The sequence below is a fragment of the Ylistrum balloti genome, unplaced genomic scaffold (genome assembly GCF_031769215.1).
Source record: "Ylistrum balloti isolate Yb309-2 unplaced genomic scaffold, AGI_CSIRO_Ybal_v1 Utg369762, whole genome shotgun sequence".
NCBI lineage: Eukaryota > Metazoa > Mollusca > Bivalvia > Pectinida > Pectinidae > Ylistrum > Ylistrum balloti.
In genome coordinates, this window is record NW_026781960.1 from 867496 (window position 1) to 892294 (window position 24799).

Below are 24799 nucleotides of genomic sequence, written 5' to 3' on the forward strand. Positions count from 1 at the left end.
TCTCAAAATGGCCAACAAAACATTTGTAAGCAATGTACTGAGCTGCTACATTGTCAAGCTCTTACAGTGCAATGATTAAAACCGTCCGTTCGGAACGTTTCTGCATTTACCAAATCGGAACGTTATTAAAAATGTCAGCCTCCTTGGTCAACCTTGTGCGACACACTGTCAAATTTCACGTAAGTTATTTGGTAATGTATAAGAATATTTTTTAGTGTGAATAATATTTGCGATATTGTTTAACTCGTATATAGGCTGTTTAAAAACACAACAGAAATTTACGGCAATTTGACTACGTTTCTTTGCAATCAAACAGAACAACAGAATGGGTACAATTTTGCATTTGGACAATTGTCTCGAATATTGTTATCCAGAAACGGGGACGTGCCCTAATTGTCCGTTTCCCGTTACTGTTAGTTTACTTGACCCACGAATGTCACCAACGAGAAGGAGACCACCATTATGTTTACCAACATGTGCTGAAAATGTGACGGCATATATCAGAGCTTCAGATGATTTTGCATTTACATGGGTCTTTGGGCCCATCTAGCCCAAAAAGTAGGGGTCATTTTTCTGAATGATAAATAAAGACATAATGTTAACCTTTGTCTATATTTTTTATTTATTCATTTTACTAACAGAGAAGACAGTTCTTCATTTTTTAATCCTCCACAGCTGGACTGCCCTTCCAAAGTTGGCCCAGTTTCTTTTGGATCATGATCAATATCGTCTGTAGGGACAGTTACATTACCTAAAAAAAATATGAGAGCTTTTAAACATTTGCTGTTTGATTTTGGCTGACAGACTATTAAATTAAACCATTAAATTCGTTGGGTTTTCCAATAACTCAAATGCCTTCTTTCCATGCCAATTAAACATTGTAAAAATACCGAACGACACTATACTAGCTGGTGACTTCAAGTGTCCAAACATAAACTGGGAACCCCTACAGTAAAACAAGAAGTGAGGCCATGGTGCTAGGTAAATAGAAGACTATCTACAATAGATTGCTTATTCCCACCGCTCATCATCGCTGTGTGAAAGATCTTCCCACAATGAAGCCCAGATAAAAAGAAGGCTGTCTGTAATCCCCATCACTTGTCATAGTTGGTGGAGTACAAAATCACTTCAACTGTACTGTACAAATCAGGTCTTTACATTACCCCAACTGGTGTAGTATTCAGTTGTTGAATTACTTGGAAGAACATCATGTGATCCATGCTCTGATTGCCTTATATGGACATGGAATTAATCTCATAGTAATTCATATTGTTAAATTTCATTGTCAGATATATCCATGTTTGAAAACACATTAAAAATGTAAGAATACTATTGCTTACAATTAGAAATCTTCCTGACAAGGTCACCAGTGATGTTTCAGTGTCCTCATGACCTTATAGCTCATTGAAATTTTGCCCAAGTGGCAGTGGCTACTTTGAAGACACGAAAATAGGTTACCAGTGGTATCAGTGTAGTATGGTATTAAACTGGGATACCCCAAAGTACCCACTTTGCCTTTAAAATGACTTCGAGAAACATCCTTTAAGGCCCTTAGACCTTTTATTATCTTGTTCAGAGATTTCTTTCAGTTTTACATCGATCTCCTAAAACTTTGTATACTGTTATTTGAATCATTAAAACATTAGCGCTGTTTTCCCACCTGACAGCTTGTATGCTGTTATTTTAACCATTAAAACATTCACACTGTTTTCCCACCTGACATTTTGTATGCTGTTCTTTGAATCATTAAAGCATTAGCGCTGTTTTCCCACCTGACATTTTGATTTATCATTACCATTTCAATATTAGTACTTTTTTCCATAAAACAAACACTGACTAATTTTTTGGCATGGGAAAGGTGTACATGTATATCATTCAGCCCCATGGTATTCTTGTTAGGACATATGTCAACACAGACTGTTGTCCAGTAATAAGCCCATGCCTCTACTTTGAGGTAATTTCTAGCTTCTGAGATTATTTCATGATAACCATATGAATTTTAAGTATATGCATATATTTTACAAAAATAATTTATTTTGAAATATTTCAGAGTTTTCAGAAGATTTTTGTTGGTACTAGTGGATATGGCTGGAATGTCATCCAACAACCTGTTAGATTTGCTAGCAACAAACATTTTGATCCAAGAGGAAGAAAGTACAGAAGAAGAAAGGGAACTCCCAGTTACATGGTAAGGCCAGTATACATTGAAAATATGTATTAGATACTGTGTAATTGTTTCATAGTGCCTGCTACTAGTTGTTGAAAAACTAAAGCAACAAATAAAGGAAAGGATAATTTATTTAAAACCTTCCACATATCTCCTCCAAATTTTCAATTTTTACAACTTTTTTCAATGTAAATTTGTTCATACCATAGATTGACAAATGTTGAATGTATAAAGTTATAAAGCATAGAAACTGTTTTTGTTTATTTTGATTGTGTATTTTATTAGAAACAATTGATGGAGTTGAAAACTCCTGACATGGATACTCCTGATAAAGTACGTATGCACATGAAGAAGTTTGGTGTGCTGAGTAGAGATACTTTTATGGAATACGTCGACATATCATGTACAAGTAAGTTTGTGATACACTATATATCAGGCAAATTGCTGCAGTACACCTATTCCTGGTGATAAGTCCATCTATATTTACTGTATATATCGGACAATACACCCATTCCTGGTTTACTGTGTATATCAGACAATATACACCCATGTCTGTTGATAAGTCCATCTATGTTACAGATTTACTGGAAAAACAACAAATACTACTGTGTGTCATATTCTCGTAATAAGCCCATATGTTACTTTACATCAGAGGTTTTGTGTACAGGCCCCTTGGGACTTTTGTAGGATAACTACAGTACAACATTTGGGGTTATATGGCTTTGGGGTTTTCATGTCATAAGAAACAAACTGAGTGTTGTTTTATGTTCTAATGTGAAAATTGAGTTCTGCTTTCATACAGAAAAAATGGAGCAAAAAGAATTGTGTTTATAAAACAACAAAATTCAGTGAAATCTGCTTAAATTTTAATAGTCTAAGGAGAGATCTGACAATTGTGATGATGAGAAGGGTGTAAATTTATATAAATACATACTTACAAGTCCTATAAATGATGTCTAAGTACAGTAAACTCAGTTGAATACAAATATTATTTGACCGGGAAAAATGTAATTTCCTGAAATTTCTCCATTACAACTTGTAAAATCTTGATTTCTTATTTCATTGATATATTGTATCAACATTGACAGAATCCTGTTTACATTTGATCTTTTTAATACCATAATTTTCTATTCCAAGACTTGATAGAACCATGTAATCTGAATGATACAACATAACAGAGTGAAATCAACAATAGTGATTGACATTTGTGTGACGAGGAGTTGTTACATTTCAGACATGGTATTTGATGAGTTTCTTCCTCCAGAGGGTGATGGGAAATCGTCTCTCTTGTCTGTACAAGTAAGTGAGATCTTACTGCCTACTATTGTATTGTCTTTGTGATAAATCTGTTTGTAGATTATAAATGACATTGTTTAATAAATGGTGAAAACAACCTATACTATCTGTAAAAACCAATTTTACTAAAAGTCTTACAGAAACCTCATGTAATGCATGTTTCCGGTTGGTCGTTTTCATGCCTGGAGCACAACTTTGCCCTAAGTGAGGCAAAGATAATTGTTTTAAAAACATTTTCAAGATCTGTTATCATTGAGCTCTTGATTATCTCCTTCACAATTTAAAATACCAAAATATTTTAAAGAAAAAAAAAAAAAAAAACACACACACACACATACTGTCTCGGGTGAAAGCTCTGGTTCCCAGTTCCAAGGTGTTTGGCAATACCGGTAATAGGATTCTGATAAACACACCACATAGTACCTAGTGTGTGAATGAATATAAAGAATGACATCTCTTATTCTCTCAGTAGAATTTGGTATCAACATATGGACTATTCAAAGTTTATCTCAATTTGAGATTCTGTATGATAAACAATCATCAAATTTCTTGTTCAAGTTTCCTATCTTTCTAGATTTCCTCATCAAAATGAAAACTTTGGACATGTAACACTGTGCTCTTTGACACTGACCCACATGCTCATTAGAATATCTGTTTTGGTAAAAGGAGCAAACAAAGGACAACAAACAGAATTTGTTGAAATACTCAATAATGAAAGTTGTTAATATGATGATTATGCACATTTGTAACCCATGTTGATATAATTTGTAACCCATGTTGATATAATTTGTAACCCATGTTGATAACCCATGTTGATATAATTTGTAACCCATGTTGATATAATTTGTAACCCATGTTGATAACCCATATTGATATAATTTGTGAGCCATGTTGATATAATTTGTGACCCATGTTGATATATTTTTTAAGACTGGTCGATATGATGAAGATTTTCCTCAGTTGCTGTTGTCTTCTTACTACAAAAGCTTAAAATGTATTGTTAATATGATTATAATATTGATATAAAAAGTTTCAGTTTCATATATAAAGAAATGACAAAGTAATGATGATTTTACTATCCAAGATCAACAAAGATTTCCAACAAAATAATGACAATGACACAAGAATATAGAGCCATTTTTATGCCAAAAAATGCAAAAAAAAATTGTATGGTTTTTAGGGAAAATGTTACAATATCACTTCTTCATTTTCTAAAGAAAACTCAATGTGAACATGGTGATAATAACATGTTACATATCATATATGCAAAGCAAGAAATCACAGTTTCAAATATATTGGGAACAGGAGATAAAAATGTGATGGATTTTGAGAAAGAACGTGCTCTTTTTACATTAAACAAACTTTTCTGAAGATCAATAATACAATATCCTGTTGGAGTTCATTTGTAATTATGTGCTAAAAAACATCTTCAAACCAGCGAAAATATGCATTGCTAAAAATTATGACCTTGACCTGTATGCAAGATCACAAGGGTAGAATTTCCCTTAAATTATATTACTTTACTGAAGTTTTCCATAACAAGATTCACTGTGTCACATTTGTAGATAAATGTTCACTTTGCATTTTATAAGCATGCTAGTTTCAAAGTTTGTAAATAGACACTTTGTCAAATGTCATTTACACATATATTTGTAAAATACATTGATTACCAGGTCAGCAATGAAAGCCCATTGGGCCTCTTGTTTTTACTGAAAAGAAGTTCCATAACCTGCTTATATGTTAATGAGTAATTTGTTTAGTTGGACAGGTGTTTGATTCAAATAAAGATGATACCATATGAAGCTTAGTCATGTAAAAGGTCATTTTAGTGGAATGTGTAACAGATAAAAATATATCCCAGACCATAGCTGTCAGGGCTTTCAGTACTTTGATTTCTTTAGTTATGTATAAATCTGAATGTTTATTGTAACGGTAAAGTGGTATTACAATCTACTTCAATTATTGGATACTTATGAGTTACACATGTATGGATATTTTAACAGAAAGGTAAAGATGTGTGGAAAGGGAGTCTCTTAAAAGGAAAGAATGTGATAGACCGGAGGAAATTGAAACAGTATGACACAGCTTATGACGACAAAACATTTGCAGATATGGCCCAGTCACAACTCATAAAGACCTACACACTTTTACAGGAGTGAGTATAACACATATTTACAGGAGTGAGTAAAACACATTAACAGATGTGAGTATAACACACATTTACAGATGTGAGTATAACACACATTAACAGATGTGAGTATAACACATGAACAGATGTGAGTATAACACACATTAACAGATGTGAGTATAACACACATGAACAGATGTGAGTATAACACACATTTACAGATGTGAGTATAACACACATTAACAGATGTGAGTATAACACACATTAACAGATGTGAGTATAACACACATTTACAGATGTGAGTATAACACACATTAACAGATGTGAGTATAACACACATTTACAGATGTGAGTATAACACACATTAACAGATGTGAGTATAACACACATTTACAGATGTGAGTATAACACACATTAACAGATGTGAGTATAACACACATTTACAGATGTGAGTATAACACACATTAACAGATGTGAGTATAACACATGAACAGATGTGAGTATAACACACATTTACAGATGTGAGTATAACACATGAACAGATGTGAGTATAACACACATTAACAGATGTGAGTATAACACACATTTACAGATGTGAGTATAACACAGATTAACAGATGTGAGTATAACACATGAACAGATGTGAGTATAACACACATTAACAGATGTGAGTATAACACACATGAACAGATGTGAGTATAACATACATTTACAGATGTGAGTATAACACACATTAACAGATGTGAGTATAACACACATTAACAGATGTGAGTATAACACACATTTACAGATGTGAGTATAACACACATTTACAGTTGTGATTATGACACAATCCGTCAGGAATCTGTTACAGTCATGTTTATACTGACTTTGACTCCAAGCCAGATGAGTGTAATTGACATGTTGTAATGTAACTGTCTTGTTCATGTTTCAGTGTGAAGGCTAATGAGGATGAGCTCCATCAGCTGGTGTCAAACTTTGCATATCCAGTAAGTAATCTTTACATGATAAAATTTTACCCTATCGATATAAATATACCATACCCCTCCCCACCCAACTTTCCTTGATGATAACATTACTGTTTGTTACCAACTTACAAATTGTGTTTGTTTGGAGTCTTATGTCCTCCCAAAGGTAGAAGAAATTGTGTACTGATGATTGGGCAGTATTTTTAGGTCACCTGACCCAAAGAGCCATTGTGTAAACTTTTCTCTAGTTCCACTGGTGGGATTGAGCTAAAACTTGCTTGAAATGATCCTGAGATGGTCCTGATTAAGTGTTGTTATTTTTTTTGGGTATGTCTGAAATCCAAGATGGCCGTCATGGCCGCCATCTTGAAAAACATATTTTAAACTTCTTCTCAAGTTCCCCTGATGGCTTTGACCTAACAATTGGTTGGAATGTTTAGTAGCCTACAAAAAGTTGTTATTTTTTTACCTTGTCAGAACTTTGACACCAAAGCCAGGAGGCCATTTATTAGTATTATCAGTATAGGATGACAGTTATGATGGTATACCTGTATTTACATTGGCTTACTATCATCAGTGTCACCATTTCTTTTTCCTGATACTTTAAAGATACTTACCCTTTAACCTTTATATTTAATACTGGTTATCTTACTTGACATCAAGGTTTCTGGGCCAGTTGTACTGACATGTATTTGACAGGACTTGTTGGGTGTGGTTCACTTTTACTCACATGTTTTTGACAGGACTTGTTGGGTGTGGTTCACTTTTACTCACATGTATTTGACAGGACTTGTTGGGTGTGGTTCACTTTTACTCACATGTTTTTGACAGGACTTGTTGGGTGTGGTTCACTTTTACTCACATGTTTTTGACAGGACTTGTTGGGTGTGGTTCACTTTTACTCACATGTTTTTGACAGGACTTGTTGGATGTGGTTCACTTTTACTCACATGTTTTTGACAGGACTTCTTGGATGTGGTTCACTTTTACTCACATGTTTTTGACAGGACTTGTTGGGTGTGGTTCACTTTTACTCACATGTTTCTGACAGGACTTGTTGGGTGTGGTTCACTTTTACTGTCATGTATTTGACAGGACTTGTTGGGTGTGGTTCACATTTACTCACATGTATTTGACAGGTCTTGTTGGGTGTGGTTCACTTTTACTCACATGTTTTAGACAGGACCTGTTGGGTGTGGTTCACTTTTACTCCAATGTTTTTTGGACAGGACTTGTTGGGTGTGGTTCACTTTTACTGTCATGTATTTGACATGCCTTTTTTCATTGTTAACTTTTACTGTCATACAAAGATGATGAAAACTCAGTGTATACATTGATCATATCAAGACGATGTACAGTGTACAAAATTCAGGGCTCTCAACCCCTCAATAACAGAGTTATTGCCCTTTGTTGAAAATATCTTGTTTAGAGCATATCTTGGCTTGCATTTAAAGTAGAATATTGAAACCCGTTTACGTTGATCATAAGAAGACAATGTGCAGTGTACCTATGTTATGGCCCACAACCCCTTCATTACAGAGTTATTGCCTTTTTTTTAAAACTTTTGTGTGCACTGTATTTCTTTGTCTGCATTTAAACTAGGATATTGAAACAGGATGTATACTTCTGTCTTACAAAAGTAAGGTGCAGTGTAGCAAATTCAGGGTCCATGACCCCTCAATACAGAGTTATTGCCCTTTGTTAAAATTTTGTTTCATAATCATAGCTTTGATTGCATTAAAACTAGGATTATGAGACTTGGTATATACATTGGTTATACATGTGCAGTATACCAAACTCAGGGCCCTCAACCCCTTAATTACAGAACCACTGCCTTTTGTTTAAATTTTTGTGTCCATCAAAGATATTTTCAGGGAGCATTCATTAGTTTCGCTGATACTCTTGTCTATCTTTTGTTAACAAGATGACTTATGTAACAAAAATGACAGCTTTTTTAGACACACATGACCAGTAAGGCCCTTGTGACTCTTGTTTTGCAGAAATTAGTGTTTGGCTTGGAATTTAAGACATTTCGATGGAAATTTGTTGAATCTATTGAGCCACCGAGGGTTGTCCATATTCGAACAAATAAGATGATGGCAGACGATAACTTATATGCACAGGTGACAGTCCGTTGTCACACAAGACAGGTAATGGGCTTCATTTTTATAATCTTGATCTCAGAAATGCTTGTTATTACATCTGAGTTATGGTTATATTTACTCTATGACCTTAACTTTTATAAACATGAATATCATTTATTATATAATACTGGTACCTGTACATTAATCGTACAATGTATTGGTCAATATCTAAATTGTTTGTAAAGTACAAACAGCATTTATTGCATTATTCTTGTCTCTGTTACAGATTCATCAAAAATGTTTCATTTTAAAAAATAATCTTTCTTTCTCTTAAATGTCTTAATTATTATATCTGAAATTAAGTTGCTGTTTCATTAACTGATTCTATTAGAACCAGAATGAAAAACGTGGTTTACTCACTGAAATTATTATAATGAAAATTAAGTATTCACAAAGTAAGTTTCAATCAAATATTTTCTTACAGATTTTAGCGATATATGACAGATTTGGCCGTTTAATGTACGGCAGTGAGACGTTACCAAGGGACGTTTTAGAATATGTGGTGTTTGAGAAACACATTGTAAATATGTATGGAGAATGGAGATTACACAGTAAAATCACACCGTCATGGATGCCACAACAAGCTCCACTGATAAAAACCCTCGTAAAGCCAGAAATCCCGGACAGAGAGAAAATTCAAAAGGAAATAGATACATTGGTGTCTGGCAATGAGGTAGATAATGAGGATGAAACGGAAAAACAGGAAGTTCAAGCAACAAAGTAAATTACGAGAAGAGCATGGACTGCAAGAAAGATCAATACATCAAGTGAAGAATTGTGAATGATGACACCAGGAGGAAAACTGAAAAATGAGACAGATCAGTTCTAACTGAGGTCATCTTTAGGCACAGCAAATTACAATCAACTTGTACCTATAAATCATCGTTAGTTTTGACGGGATATTGATATCAATTCAGTTGTTCAGTCGGTGTAAACTTTTGTTGTTTTGAGATCTTTTATCTCGGTTAAGGACCAATATCTTTGAAACTCTGGAAACAACATCATGAATTTTTTCAATTTTGTGATTTTCTGTTATCAAGAGATATCTTTCAGTTTTAGACTATGGGAGACTTTATAGGATTTATATAAGATTATAAGATGTGGTTCAAAATTAGAACAAATTTTACTGAATAAAACAACAGCAAACTGGTTACTGCTACGATGTTTATTAGAAGTGTATTTTGCAGCATGTTTTTCATTATATATTGAGAAAATATAGTTATGTATTATCAGATATTTTCTTAGCTGAAAGTTGTTTGACTGAGTATTGAAGTAGGGAAAGTAATGGGATACCTTTATCCCTGTGAGCAAGATATTTGAATATGCAAGTTAAGTTACAAATGTGGTTGTGATATAAATATTATCATAGCTTTTTGTGCGAGTGTGAATGCAGTGTGTTTGCCATATGAAGATATCATTGAAATAAACTCTAGATAAAATTCTGTTCTTTGTTATCCTTCCTCTGTACATGAAACTGAAAACTTTACTGCTGTAATCCCTTATGTACCGGTATATGTGATATTAGGTCTGATGGTATAAATGTAATCCCTTATGTACCGGTATGTGTGATATTAGGTCTGATGGTATAAATGTAATCCCTTATGTACGGTATATGTGATATTAGGTCTGATGGTATAAATGTAATCCCTTATGTACCGGTATGTGTGATATTAGGTCTGATGGTATAAATGTAATCCCTTATGTACCGGTATATGTGATATTGGGTCTGATGGTATAAATGTAATCCCTTTTGTACCGGTATATGTGATATTAGGTCTGATGGTATAAATGTAATCCCTTATGTACCGGTATATGTGATATTAGGTCTGATGGTATAAATGTAATCCCTTATGTACCGGTATGTGTGATATTAGGTCTGATGGTATAAATGTAATCCCTTATGTACCGGTATATGTGATATTGGGTCTGATGGTAAAAATAGTATAAATGACCTCTCATCTTCATCTCTACATTACCTCTTTTACTCTGTACGCATTTTCCTGTCTTTTCTTGTCCAAAGGAAGATTGTAATACTGGACATAAGTATTGCAGTTGTCTCTCGAGAGGCGGACGTCGGGGAGTCAACATCATTGCATAATCTTTTGGCAAGCGAGAGCTATTACTTGAGAAGTACTTGATGGATCTTCCTCAAATTGCATATATAGGTTTTTATTGGTCCTTTGTTGTGCCCATTTGATTTTTGGCCTAATAAAAAAAAAAAAACAAAATGGCCAACAGGCAGCCATCTTGATTTTTTTTAATGAAGTTTGTTATCGCTATTTCTTGAGAAGTACTCGATGGATCTTTCTGTACTTGCATATATAGGTTTCTTTTGGTCCGTAGTTGTGCCCATTTGATTTTTGGCCAGATCAGAAAACAAAATAGCCAACAAGCAGAATTTTTTTAATGAAGTTTTTCATCGCTATTTCTTGAGAAGTACTCAATGGATCTCTCTCAAATTTCATGTGTATGCTTTCCTTGATCCCTAGTTGTGCCGGATTGATTTTGGTAATGATAAGAAAAACCAAAATGGCCAACAAGCAGCCATCTTGGATTTTGACATCAAAGTTTGTTATCACTATTTCTTGAGAACTACTCTATAAATCTTTCTCAAATTTCTTGTATAGGATCCTTTATTACCCTTGTTATGCTTTATTTAGTTTGGTACTGTCAGAAAAACAAATGGCTGACAGGCAGTCGTCTTGGATTTTGTCTAGAAAGAATTGTTATTGCTATTCCTTAAGAAGTACTGAATAGATAGCTCCCAAATGTCATACTTACGGTTCTTAGGTCTCTCCTTGTGATCGTTTGATTTTGGGACTGATCAGGAGAAACAAAATGGCTTCCAGTTTGGATTTGGCAGGTAAAGATTATCATTGCTATTTTCTGCAAAGGAATGTTCAAATGTCTTGCCATTAAGAGCAAAAACAGATAAGAGAAGAGAAAACAAAACAAAACACCGTTGCCTTTAAACAAAATCGGTCGCGACAATGTTGGCTATTTATGTCACTTATTTCGTAATTCTGTATTGACTTTAAGTTATCAAATAACATATGCCACACCCATAACAAAATCAAGGACTGAAAAACAGTATTTTACTGTCGCTGTCATTTCCACCCGCCATCATGTGTGTTCGTGGTTATTGGAAATCGACACGAACGCACATTGAAAAAACATAGACAGAAATGACAGTTCCATTTTGTAAATAATGGGATAACATAGGAACATAACTGGAAATGTATAAAACACATACAATTTATGTTATTACACTGATGCCCCTTTTACCTGTCAGCATACGACGTGATCGTATGATGCAATATAGGAATGTATTTAGATTTTTTTGAAAGCATTTCTTACTAATGGTACATTGGTTTTACAATTTAGTGATCGGTGTGATTTTTTCTCCACAGGAAGGAGAGGTAACGGAAAAGAAACCGATGTTCGCGACATGGTTTAAATTTTTTTTAATATGAAATTTCCCAACTAAGCATCAAATCTACGAGCACGTGTACATATATGACTTCATCGTCGTCTATACTACACAATGGACCTACCTGAAATTAATTTCATATTTTGATTATAGATCTTGGTAATTGATATAAAATGGAACAGTCATTTCTGTCTATGTTTTTTCAATGTGCGTTCGTGTCGTGTCAATTATGATATCATCTTTGTAACAGATAATTAATTTCATACGAAACTGATTGCAGCTGTCGGACGTCTTCAGTCTCGTGCGGAGAAAGATAAGTTTTTGTTGTTATCGAGTGGATGGAGAAAACTGACAAATGAAGATACATACTCATGTTCTATTGTATTGGCGATGAAGGGGATAGGTCTACATTATACTTTTGCATCAGTGTGTAATGTACTGACAAATGAAGATACATACTCATTTTCTATCGTATTGGCGATGAAGGGGATAGGTCTACATTATATTTTTGCATCAGTGTGTAATGTACTGACAAATGAAGATACATACTCATTTTCTATTGTATTGGCGATGAAGGGGATAGGTCTACATTATACTTTTGCATCAGTGTGTAATGTACTGACAAATGAAGATACATACTCATTTTCTATCGTATTGGCGATGAAGGGGATAGGTCTACATTATACTTTTGCATCAGTGTGTAATGTACTGACAAATGAAGATACATACTCATTTTCTATTGTATTGGCGGTGAAGGGGATAGGTCTACATTATACTTTTGCATCAGTGTGTAATGTACTGACAAATGAAGATACATACTCATTTTCTATCGTATTGGCGATGAAGGGGATAGGTCTACATTATACTTTTGCATCAGTGTGTAATGTACTGACAAATGAAGATACATACTCATTTTCTATTGTATTGGCGGTGAAGGGGATAGGTCTACATTATACTTTTGCATCAGTGTGTAATGTACTGACAAATGAAGATACATACTCATTTTCTATCGTATTGGCGATGAAGGGGATAGGTCTACATTATACTTTTGCATCAGTGTGTAATGTACTGACAAATGCAGATACATACTCATTTTCTATTGTATTGGCGATGAAGGGGATAGGTCTACATTATACTTTTGCATAAGTGTGTAATGTACTGACAAATGAAGATACATACTCATTTTCTATTGTATTGGCGATGAAGGGGATAGGTCTACATTATACTTTTGCATCAGTGTGTAATGTACTGACAAATGAAGATACATACTCATTTTCTATTGTATTGGCGATGAAGGGGATAGGTCTACATTATACTTTTGCATCAGTGTGTAATTTACTGACAAATGAAGATACATACTCATGTTCTATTGTATTGGCGATGAAGGGGATAGGTCTACATTATACTTTTGCATCAGTGTGTAATGTACTGACAAATGAAGATACATACTCATTTTCTATTGTATTGGCGATGAAGGGGATAGGTCTACATTATACTTTTGCATCAGTGTGTAATGTACTGACAAATGAAGATACATACTCATGTTCTATTGTATTGGCGATGAAGGGGATAGGTCTACATTATACTTTTGCATCAGTGTGTAATGTACTGACAAATGAAGATACATACTCATTTTCTATTGTATTGGCGATGAAGGGGATAGGTCTACATTATACTTTTGCATAAGTGTGTAATGTACTGACAAATGAAGATACATACTCATGTTCTATTGTATTGGCGATGAAGGGGATAGGTCTACATTATACTTTTGCATAAGTGTGTAATGTACTGACAAATGAAGATACATACTCATTTTCTATTGTATTGGCGATGAAGGGGATAGGTCTACATTATACTTTTGCATAAGTGTGTAATGTACTGACAAATGAAGATACATACTCATTTTCTATTGTATTGGCGATGAAGGGGATAGGTCTACATTATACTTTTGCATCAGTGTGTAATGTACTGACAAATGAAGATACATACTCATGTTCTATTGTATTGGCGATGAAGGGGATAGGTCTACATTATACTTTTGCATAAGTGTGTAATGTACTGACAAATGAAGATACATACTCATGTTCTATTGTATTGGCGATGAAGGGGATAGGTCTACATTATACTTTTGCATAAGTGTGTAATGTACTGACAAATGAAGATACATACTCATTTTCTATTGTATTGGCGATGAAGGGGATAGGTCTACATTATACTTTTGCATAAGTGTGTAATGTACTGACAAATGAAGATACATACTCATTTTCTGTTGTATTGGCGATGAAGGGGATAGGTCTACATTATACTTTTGCATCAGTGTGTAATTTACTGACAAATGAAGATACATACTCATGTTCTATTGTATTGGCGATGAAGGGGATAGGTCTACGATCTACTTTTGCATCAGTGTGTAATGTACTGACAAATGAAGATACATACTCATGTTCTATTGTATTGGCGATGAAGGGGATAGGTCTACATTATACTTTTGCATAAGTGTGTAATGTACTGACAAATGAAGATACATACTCATTTTCTATTGTATTGGCGATGAAGGGGATAGGTCTACATTATACTTTTGCATAAGTGTGTAATGTACTGACAAATGAAGATACATACTCATTTTCTATTGTATTGGCGATGAAGGGGATAGGTCTACATTATACTTTTGCATAAGTGTGTAATGTACTGACAAATGAAGATACATACTCATGTTCTATTGTATTGGCGATGAAGGGGATAGGTCTACATTATACTTTTGCATCAGTGTGTAATGTACTGACAAATGAAGATACATACTCATGTTCTATTGTATTGGCGATCTACTTTTGCATAAGTGTGTAATGTACTGACAAATGGATACATACTCATTTTCTATTGTATTGGCGATGAAGGGGATAGGTCTACATTATACTTTTGCATCAGTGTGTAATGTACTGACAAATGAAGATACATACTCATGTTCTATTGTATTGGCGATGAAGGGGATAGGTCTACATTATACTTTTGCATCAGTGTGTAATGTACTGACAAATGAAGATACATACTCATTTTCTATTGTATTGGCGATGAAGGGGATAGGTCTACATTATACTTTTGCATCAGTGTGTAATGTACTGACAAATGAAGATACATACTCATGTTCTATTGTATTGGCGATGAAGGGGATAGGTCTACATTATACTTTTGCATCAGTGTGTAATGTACTGACAAATGAAGATACATACTCATTTTCTATTGTATTGGCGATTAAGGGGATAGGTCTACATTATACTTTTGCATAAGTGTGTAATGTACTGACAAATGAAGATACATACTCATTTTCTATTGTATTGGCGATGAAGGGGATAGGTCTACATTATACTTTTGCATCAGTGTGTAATGTACTGACAAATGAAGATACATACTCATGTTCTATTGTATTGGCGATGAAGGGGATAGGTCTACATTCTACTTTTGCATCAGTGTGTAATGTACTGACAAATGAAGATACATACTCATTTTCTATTGTATTGGCGATGAAGGGGATAGGTCTACATTATACTTTTGCATAAGTGTGTAATGTACTGACAAATGAAGATACATACTCATGTTCTATTGTATTGGCGATGAAGGGGATAGGTCTACATTATACTTTTGCATCAGTGTGTAATGTACTGACAAATGAAGATACATACTCATGTTCTATTGTATTGGCGATGAAGGGGATAGGTCTACATTATACTTTTGCATCAGTGTGTAATGTACTGACAAATGAAGATACATACTCATGTTCTATTGTATTGGCGATGAAGGGGATAGGTCTACATTATACTTTTGCATCAGTGTGTAATGTACTGACAAATGAAGATACATACTCATTTTCTATTGTATTGGCGGTGAAGGGGATAGGTCTACATTATACTTTTGCATCAGTGTGTAATGTACTGACAAATGAAGATACATACTCATGTTCTATTGTATTGGCGATGAAGGGGATAGGTCTACATTATACTTTTGCATCAGTGTGTAATGTACTGACAAATGAAGATACATACTCATTTTCTATTGTATTGGCGGTGAAGGGGATAGGTCTACATTATACTTTTGCATCAGTGTGTAATGTACTGACAAATGAAGATACATACTCATGTTCTATTGTATTGGCGATGAAGGGGATAGGTCTACATTATACTTTTGCATCAGTGTGTAATGTACTGACAAATGAAGATACATACTCATTTTCTATTGTATTGGCGATGAAGGGGATAGGTCTACATTATACTTTTGCATCAGTGTGTAATGTACTGACAAATGAAGATACATACTCATGTTCTATTGTATTGGCGATGAAGGGGATAGGTCTACATTATACTTTTGCATAAGTGTGTAATGTACTGACAAATGAAGATACATACTCATTTTCTATTGTATTGGCGATGAAGGGGATAGGTCTACATTATACTTTTGCATAAGTGTGTAATGTACTGACAAATGAAGATACATACTCATTTTCTATTGTATTGGCGATGAAGGGGATAGGTCTACATTATACTTTTGCATAAGTGTGTAATGTACTGACAAATGAAGATACATACTCATTTTCTATTGTATTGGCGATGAAGGGGATAGGTCTACATTATACTTTTGCATAAGTGTGTAATGTACTGACAAATGAAGATACATACTCATTTTCTATTGTATTGGCGATGAAGGGGATAGGTCTACATTATACTTTTGCATCAGTGTGTAATGTACTGACAAATGAAGATACATACTCATGTTCTATTGTATTGGCGATGAAGGGGATAGGTCTACGATCTACTTTTGCATCAGTGTGTAATGTACTGACAAATGAAGATACATACTCATGTTCTATTGTATTGGCGATGAAGGGGATAGGTCTACATTATACTTTTGCATAAGTGTGTAATGTACTGACAAATGAAGATACATACTCATGTTCTATTGTATTGGCGATGAAGGGGATAGGTCTACATTATACTTTTGCATAAGTGTGTAATGTACTTTCAAATGAAGATACATACTCATGTTCTATTGTATTGGCGATGAAGGGGATAGGTCTACATTATACTTTTGCATAAGTGTGTAATGTACTGACAAATGAAGATACATACTCATTTTCTATTGTATTGGCGATGAAGGGGATAGGTCTACATTATACTTTTGCATAAGTGTGTAATGTACTGACAAATGAAGATACATACTCATTTTCTATTGTATTGGCGATGAAGGGGATAGGTCTACATTATACTTTTGCATCAGTGTGTAATGTACTGACAAATGAAGATACATACTCATGTTCTATTGTATTGGCGATGAAGGGGATAGGTCTACGATCTACTTTTGCATCAGTGTGTAATGTACTGACAAATGAAGATACATACTCATGTTCTATTGTATTGGCGATGAAGGGGATAGGTCTACATTATACTTTTGCATAAGTGTGTAATGTACTGACAAATGAAGATACATACTCATTTTCTATTGTATTGGCGATGAAGGGGATAGATCTACATTATACTTTTGCATCAGTGTGTAATGTACTGACAAATGAAGATACATACTCATTTTCTATTGTATTGGCGATGAAGGGGATAGGTCTACATTATACTTTTGCATCAGTGTGTAATGTACTGACAAATGAAGATACATACTCATTTTCTATTGTATTGGCGATGAAGGGGATAGGTCTACATTATACTTTTGCATCAGTGTGTAATGTACTGACAAATGAAGATACATACTCATTTTCTATTGTATTGGCGATGAAGGGGATAGGTCTACATTATACTTTTGCATCAGTGTGTAATGTACTGACAAATGAAGATACATACTCATTTTCTATTGTATTGGCGATGAAGGGGATAGGTCTACATTATACTTTTGCATCAGTGTGTAATGTACTGACAAATGAAGATACATACTCATGTTCTATTGTATTGGCGATGAAGGGGATAGGTCTACATTATACTTTTGCATCAGTGTGTAATGTACTGACAAATGAAGATACATACTCATTTTCTATTGTATTGGCGATGAAGGGGATAGGTCTACGATCTACTTTTGCATCAGTGTGTAATGTACTGACAAATGAAGATACATACTCATTTTCTATTGTATTGGCGATGAAGGGGATAGGTCTACGATCTACTTTTGCATCAGTGTGTAATGTACTGACAAATGAAGATACATACTCATTTTCTATTGTATTGGCGATGAAGGGGATAGGTCTACGATCTACTTTTGCATCAGTGTGTAATGTACTGACAAATGAAGATACATACTCATTTTCTATTGTATTGGCGATGAAGGGGATAGGTCTACATTATACTTTTGCATCAGTGTGTAATGTACTGACAAATGAAGATACATACTCATTTTCTATTGTATTGGCGATGAAGGGGATAGGTCTACGATCTACTTTCGCATCAGTGTGTAATGTACTGACAAATGAAGATACATACTCATGTTCTATTGTATTGGCGATGAAGGGGATAGGTCTACGATCTACTTTTGCATCAGTGTGTAATGTACTGACAAATGAAGATACATACTCATTTTCTATTGTATTGGCGATGAAGGGGATAGGTCTACGATCTACTTTTGCATAAGTGTGTAATGTACTGACAAATGAAGATACATACTCATTTTCTATTGTATTGGCGATGAAGGGGATAGGTCTACGATCTACTTTTGCATAAGTGTGTAATGTACTGACAAATGAAGATACATACTCATTTTCTATTGTATTGGCGATGAAGGGGATAGGTCTACGATCTACTTTTGCATAAGTGTGTAATGTACTGACAAATGAAGATACATACTCATTTTCTATTGTATTGGCGATGAAGGGGATAGGTCTACATTATACTTTTGCATAAGTGTGTAATGTACTGACAAATGAAGATACATACTCATTTTCTATCGTATTGGCGATGAAGGGGATAGGTCTACATTATACTTTTGCATCAGTGTGTAATGTACTGACAAATGAAGATACATACTCATTTTCTATTGTATTGGCGATGAAGGGGATAGGTCTACATTATACTTTTGCATCAGTGTGTAATGTACTGACAAATGAAGATACATACTCATTTTCTATTGTATTGGCGATGAAGGGGATAGGTCTACGATCTACTTTTGCATTAGTGTGTAATGTATGAGGTAAATGGATGATTGTTTAAACAGAAGCAATAAGAAACTTTATCGTGTACTTCTCTTGTATAATATGATGTATGTCGTCAGCGTTGTGTTTTAATAACTGAAAACATTCACTTTCCTTTTACATTTATCTATTTATTCATTTTTTAAAATTATATTTTTCATAAAACCGATAAAAAATCATAACATAATCCATAATGATCTAATATGTCTCTCTGGAATGTTCAAAGTCATTGTCCTTTAAAATTGAAGTCCCATTCGGCTTCACTTCTTACAGAAATAAATATGTCATTAATTTTGCTTCCAAAATAGGAACACAATGAACAAATTCTTGAGTGTCATTTTCCCATGGATTTCTGACACAGTGCTACAAGTGAAAAGTAGGACAGACATTGAAAACCGTTCTAACTGTTCACATCCGCTCCGAAAGTTCATCTTTCATTCATCTTCACATTTTGTGTAAAATGCATATCTTAGTTCGTTTTCGTCGCCGATGTTGGTTTGAGTCGTTATTCTATTCAAGGTCGAAAAAAGTTCATCGCCATGATAACAAATGTGCTTTGCCGTAGTCTGAGATATATCGTGAGAGACCTTTCGTTTCTGATGGGATCTCCTTTCTGGTGGACTCGGGCTGATTTGAGGCATATCGATGTCGAATTCAAAGCTATCTGACGAGGAGACAGACACTGCGGATGACGGACGCCATTCGGGGTCTGCGTCGGTATCTGGTGACGTCACATCGCCGCCAAGGCAGGGATCGCACACTAAGTCTATTAACGATTGTCGTTCCTGAAGGCAGTCGTCCAGCCCCTCAGAGATCGAATCGGTGTTTGGCGAGCTGAACTCGTGAGTGTTTGCTACAATACTCATCTCGTCAAATATCTCAAGGAGGAAATTGTCATTTTCGTAACACACCATATCCACATTATCATCTGTAAAACAGGAAGATACAGGGATTAGTACACAACTTACTAACACGGACAAGTATGTGTACTAGACAGTGGTACACAGCTTATTAACACGGACAAGTATGTGTACTAGACAGCGGTACACAGCTTATTAACACGGACAAGTATGTGTACCACACAGCGGTACACAGCTTATTAACACGGACAAGTATGTGTACTAGAGAGCGGTACACAGCTTATTAACACGGACAAGTATGTGTACCACACAGCGGTACACAGCTTATTAACACGGACAAGTATGTGTACTAGACAGCGGTACACAGCTTATTAACACGGACAAGTATATGTATTTTTTGTTTCTTCAATTAACTACATTACATCCTAGTTATTATATCGTTGGATTACGGCAGTAGTGATACGTGTATCTTATTATATTACTAAAAGTGTTTGTGAATACATCGATAATTTAATATCGTCGATGAAAGATTCCGAAAAATTATGCTAAAATCCATTATCATTAATGTAAAAATTGGAATATCTGTTTATTAAAAAATCACTGTTGGTTTTCTCGTACACTTATGGTGCCAGACTACTGAACACTACCCTCTTCTTCCTCGTTAAAATTGATTTTCATATAATTATACTATATGTTGCAATTATGAAAACCTACTCTGAACTCCAGGAGTTACTTCCCTTCGTTTCACTCTGTCAGTATATTTGCATGTCGTTTACAATTGTCGTTTTATGTTTGAAATTTATATACTTTCCTTGTTAAGATTTTAAAACAATGTCACGGTTTTACTCTTCCTAGGGGAATTCCCATGCCAGCTTATTGCCTGCAATGCTTTTTGTGGGTCTTCGACTTTTCAAATTACTATCCTGTATGAAATGTACATTATTGTTCGCCGATAAAATAAAAGAAGAGCATTTGAGATTTTAAATGATAAACAGCTTTTGAATTCGAGGTTTTTAGGCTAAACGTACTCAGTATGTATATAGCCTATTGCGACGGCCTTTCAGGAAAAAAATCACCATTTCGAAAAGAGCTCTCTAGCCGCAATTTTCTGCGTAAATAATGCCGCTATCTTTCAAATCGCTATTTTAAAAGCATCCACAATTAGTTTATTTTTTTTATAACAATACGATTACTATATATTTTAAAAAAGAAGCACAAAATGGTTGAACTATTGATAAATTTAGAACAATATATTTTACGGAATTTGCTCACGGACATCCCCGACCTGTGCTATTGAAGAAGATCGAGCTGACGTGATTCCTATCGCCTGCTGTGGATATTCCTAGAAAACAACCATTCAAGTTTTTGAAGATAAAAAGTTTGCGCTTCGTAGGCAAGGTACATTTGGTGCTCATGATTTATGAATAATTTATATTTAATTCTGTACTGATTATGATGTTGACTTTGTTATAACTTATATTTCTTGTCTTTTCGTTTTATTTGATGGAGGTTGATTGTGCTGATTTCTCAAGGTTTGTTAATGTGTATCAAATTTCCTTGAAATGAAAATATTCCTTAAAAAAAGTGCGTATAAAAAACCCAAAATATTCTTGTTTATAATTATCAATTAAGTAGAACTAAATATTTCCATAACATATTTATTCATTTTGCGTGTCATGGTGACATTATCTAATGCATTGGAGATCAGACATATTAGTAGCTATAGTGAAAATATTGTAAATTTTGTACATATATGTAAGTCTGGTTTAATCTCATAGAACTATTTTTTATAGATATAATTACTGGAAGAAAAGTCTAACCATGATACTTCAAGGAAGATAGGCATGTAAATACATTTAATGTAATTACTTACACTTTTATCTATCTAAAATGCTATGTACACCTTATTTACTTTCCTCGACTACAAATATAATTATAATAAGTAAGGACTATTACTTTGCAATACATTCAAAATAAAGAAGTAGGTATAAAGTCCTTTCGATTTGTCTAAATCCTCATTGATAGGATAGTTATTGCAACATCTTGGATATTTCAAAGGTTTTATTTAGTCAACTTCATCATTGAGCTATTTATCATTTGGCTTGTTGGCGATAAGTATATGGTTGTGTGTATTTTTTTTTTTTTTTTTTATTTTTTACCTATTTTGATTTGTTCGCATTATTGTCGTCAAATTTGAAATAAGAATTAAAGAAGATATAAAATCGCTTAAAATTAAGAAAAATAACCTCTGGTTCTCTTATTTTAGTAATTTTTGTATTCCAAAGTGTAGGAGTATGGGTAAAGTAATATAGCTTAGCGGTTATTTGTGAATATTTTTCAATACGTTTAGCCTCTAAGTACTTTGATTTAATTTACTTTCATGTGCTGACTTTCACTAATAATTATCTAAATGCGTTGTTGTTTATTTTACATCAAATTTTCAAGGTGTGTAATAGGTGTCTGTATCTTCTGGTACAATATCCTAATAATTATAAAAAAAAAATACTGATATCAAATGTGACAATAGAAAACTTACCCAGAATGGACGCGAGCTCGTCTTCAGTAGGTGATACACAGGGGCTGGTGTCTATTCGTAGAAAACATCCACAAGTACATGAATCCGGTAGGTGAAGCATCAGACTCGGGGCTGTCCAGCCGAAGTGTGTATTTTCCAATCCAGGAAACTGGATAGTGTCCTTCTCCGAGTCCAGATCCATGGATAGTGTATGTCGCGAGTCCTCCATGATGCATCTGGTGTATCAGTTCCCAGAGCTATAAACTGTCTTGTGGTCAGTAAATGTCACGTGCTGAAAGGACGTCAGTGACTGTATCCCATATGTCGTTCTCTAATATCATTGATCAGGGACTAACCGGAGTTTGACGGCGGTTCTGACCATCATTCGCTTGTTAGTTGTCCAGTCAAAGTAAGGTGAGATGTTGCGGTAGAAATTGCCGTTACATCTTGGCCGACTTCAAAGTGACCACCCAATGACTACGAGATGGCCATACAGTGTAGTCCACTTCTAATTAACATTCTTATTAGTAGAGCGCGGTGTAAGCACGTGCAACTCACACATAGACAATAAATGACATTGTTTTGGGATGACGGGTTCTAAATCAAAACGTTTATATATGTCTGTCATACGTCTGTATTTGAGTAAAAACAATATGTACATTTTTCAATTATTAGAAAATTTCATTCATATTCTGAACTGTTTTGGTCTGTTTTGAACAAGGACGTACATTAGTATACGTCAGTGGTTTTGAATTTTGGCAAAATGTACAGTGCGTATACATTGTATTAACAGGGACGTATAATATGTATTATACGTCCCTGGTATTAACAAGGATTGCTAGAAGCATGAAGAAACATGTTGATAAAGAACTGAAACAAATATATCAATAAACAATTATCAGGATTTAAGGAACTGACTTATTCGGAAAGACTGAAACGCCTAAAATTACCAACATTGGCATTCAGGAGGATTCGTGGGGATATGATTGAAGTCTTCAAAATTACGAACAATTTTTGTGATAGTAGCGCTGCTGGTTTCCTTAAATTGTGGATTGACATAGTTCAAATTCAGCGAACAAGGGGTCACTCCAAAAAACTTTACATGCAGCCCTGTAAACTTGACATCAGGAAACAATTTTTTCTTTGCGTGTGGTCAAAATATGGACCAATCTTCCGAACTATATTGTATCGGCACCAAACAGTTAACTCTTTCAAAAATAGATTAGATGAACTCTGGGCAAATCAAGAACTGGTATATAATTATAAATCAGAAATTCTGTAGTTCCTGGGTCTGACGTCTCAAATGACAATAATTGTAAACATTATCATTGTATCACTGAGACCGGTATAGAGGATCGTAACGATCCTGCACTAATAAGGACGGAATAAAACAATAATCGTTAAAATAAAATCGGTCTGTTTTGGGATTTCCGGATTTGAAGGTAAGAAAAACCACGCAAAGTATAATAGAAATATGTACGGTGTTTTCATGATAATATCACATATGTTATTATTCCGTTGAACGATTTTAAAAAAATAATAAACGAGTATTCTTTAAAAGCTATTTAATATTATTCTTGATAAAGGCGAATTTCCATCCAGTTGGCCAAAGCGAATCATTTACCATTGTTCTAGAAATGTGATCCTGATGACCCCAGTAATTATCACAGTATTAAGTTTGTCCACAATTACAAGTGCGTAAACAATGGGTTACTAAAATGGTATGAGCAGTTTGATATTATCACTGATGTCCAGGTGGGCTTAAAGCCTGGTCACCACATCGATGACGCCATACCTGCTCTACCTGGGATCATTAGAAAAGAACTTTGTAGATTATCGCGAGGCTTTCGTCAGTTTCAAAAGAAATTAATTGTTTTTGAGTTATTAGATGTTTCGAAGTCCCTTTACGGTGGTTTTTAAACTATGTGTAAGATACGTGTCGGAGCTATCTGATTTCTTTCCATGCACACAAGGCTTGATGCAATGTGAAGGGTTATTTCCCTTCCTTTATTCTATGTATGTAAACGAGTTCATTAATACGTCGTGTACTGCACTATCTCTACAGATTTTTCTATTGATGTATGCTGATGGCACAGTTCTGGTCTCTGAGTCAGCTTCCG

At 34.5% G+C, this 24799-nt stretch overlaps 2 protein-coding genes across 2 annotated transcripts; one reads left to right on the forward strand and one right to left on the reverse strand.

Annotated features, from left to right (window-relative positions):
- The first annotated feature begins 131 nt into the window (after nt 1–131).
- Nucleotides 132–10145, forward strand: LOC132543685 (large ribosomal subunit protein mL45-like). The gene is made up of 8 exons (XM_060207201.1): nt 132–179; nt 2051–2188; nt 2453–2576; nt 3402–3466; nt 5467–5618; nt 6526–6580; nt 8560–8709; nt 9128–10145. The coding sequence occupies exons 1-8, from the start codon at nt 132–134 to the stop codon at nt 9425–9427; spliced, it is 1032 nt and encodes a 343-aa protein (XP_060063184.1). The 3' UTR covers nt 9428–10145.
- Nucleotides 10146–19738: 9593 nt separating this feature from the next.
- On the reverse strand, nt 19739–22908 carry LOC132543712 (uncharacterized). The gene is made up of 2 exons (XM_060207231.1): nt 22701–22908; nt 19739–20232 (listed from the first exon to the last, which is right to left on the reverse strand). The coding sequence occupies exons 1-2, from the start codon at nt 22906–22908 to the stop codon at nt 19739–19741; spliced, it is 702 nt and encodes a 233-aa protein (XP_060063214.1).
- Nucleotides 22909–24799: the final 1891 nt, after the last annotated feature.

Bases quoted from the DNA above. Each gene is read 5' to 3' on its own strand.
- LOC132543685 (XM_060207201.1), top strand. From the start codon at position 132: ATGTCAGCCTCCTTGGTCAACCTTGTGCGACACACTGTCAAATTTCAC. The intron at 2,577-3,401 runs GTAAGTTTGTGA...GTTACATTTCAG, and splicing joins CGTCGACATATCATGTACAA to ACATGGTATTTGATGAGTTT. The intron at 3,467-5,466 runs GTAAGTGAGATC...ATATTTTAACAG, and splicing joins CGTCTCTCTTGTCTGTACAA to AAAGGTAAAGATGTGTGGAA.
- LOC132543712 (XM_060207231.1), bottom strand. From the start codon at position 22,908: ATGGAGGACTCGCGACATACACTATCCATGGATCTGGACTCGGAGAAG. The intron at 20,233-22,700 runs GTAAGTTTTCTA...CCTGTTTTACAG, and splicing joins CGAGCTCGCGTCCATTCTGG to ATGATAATGTGGATATGGTG.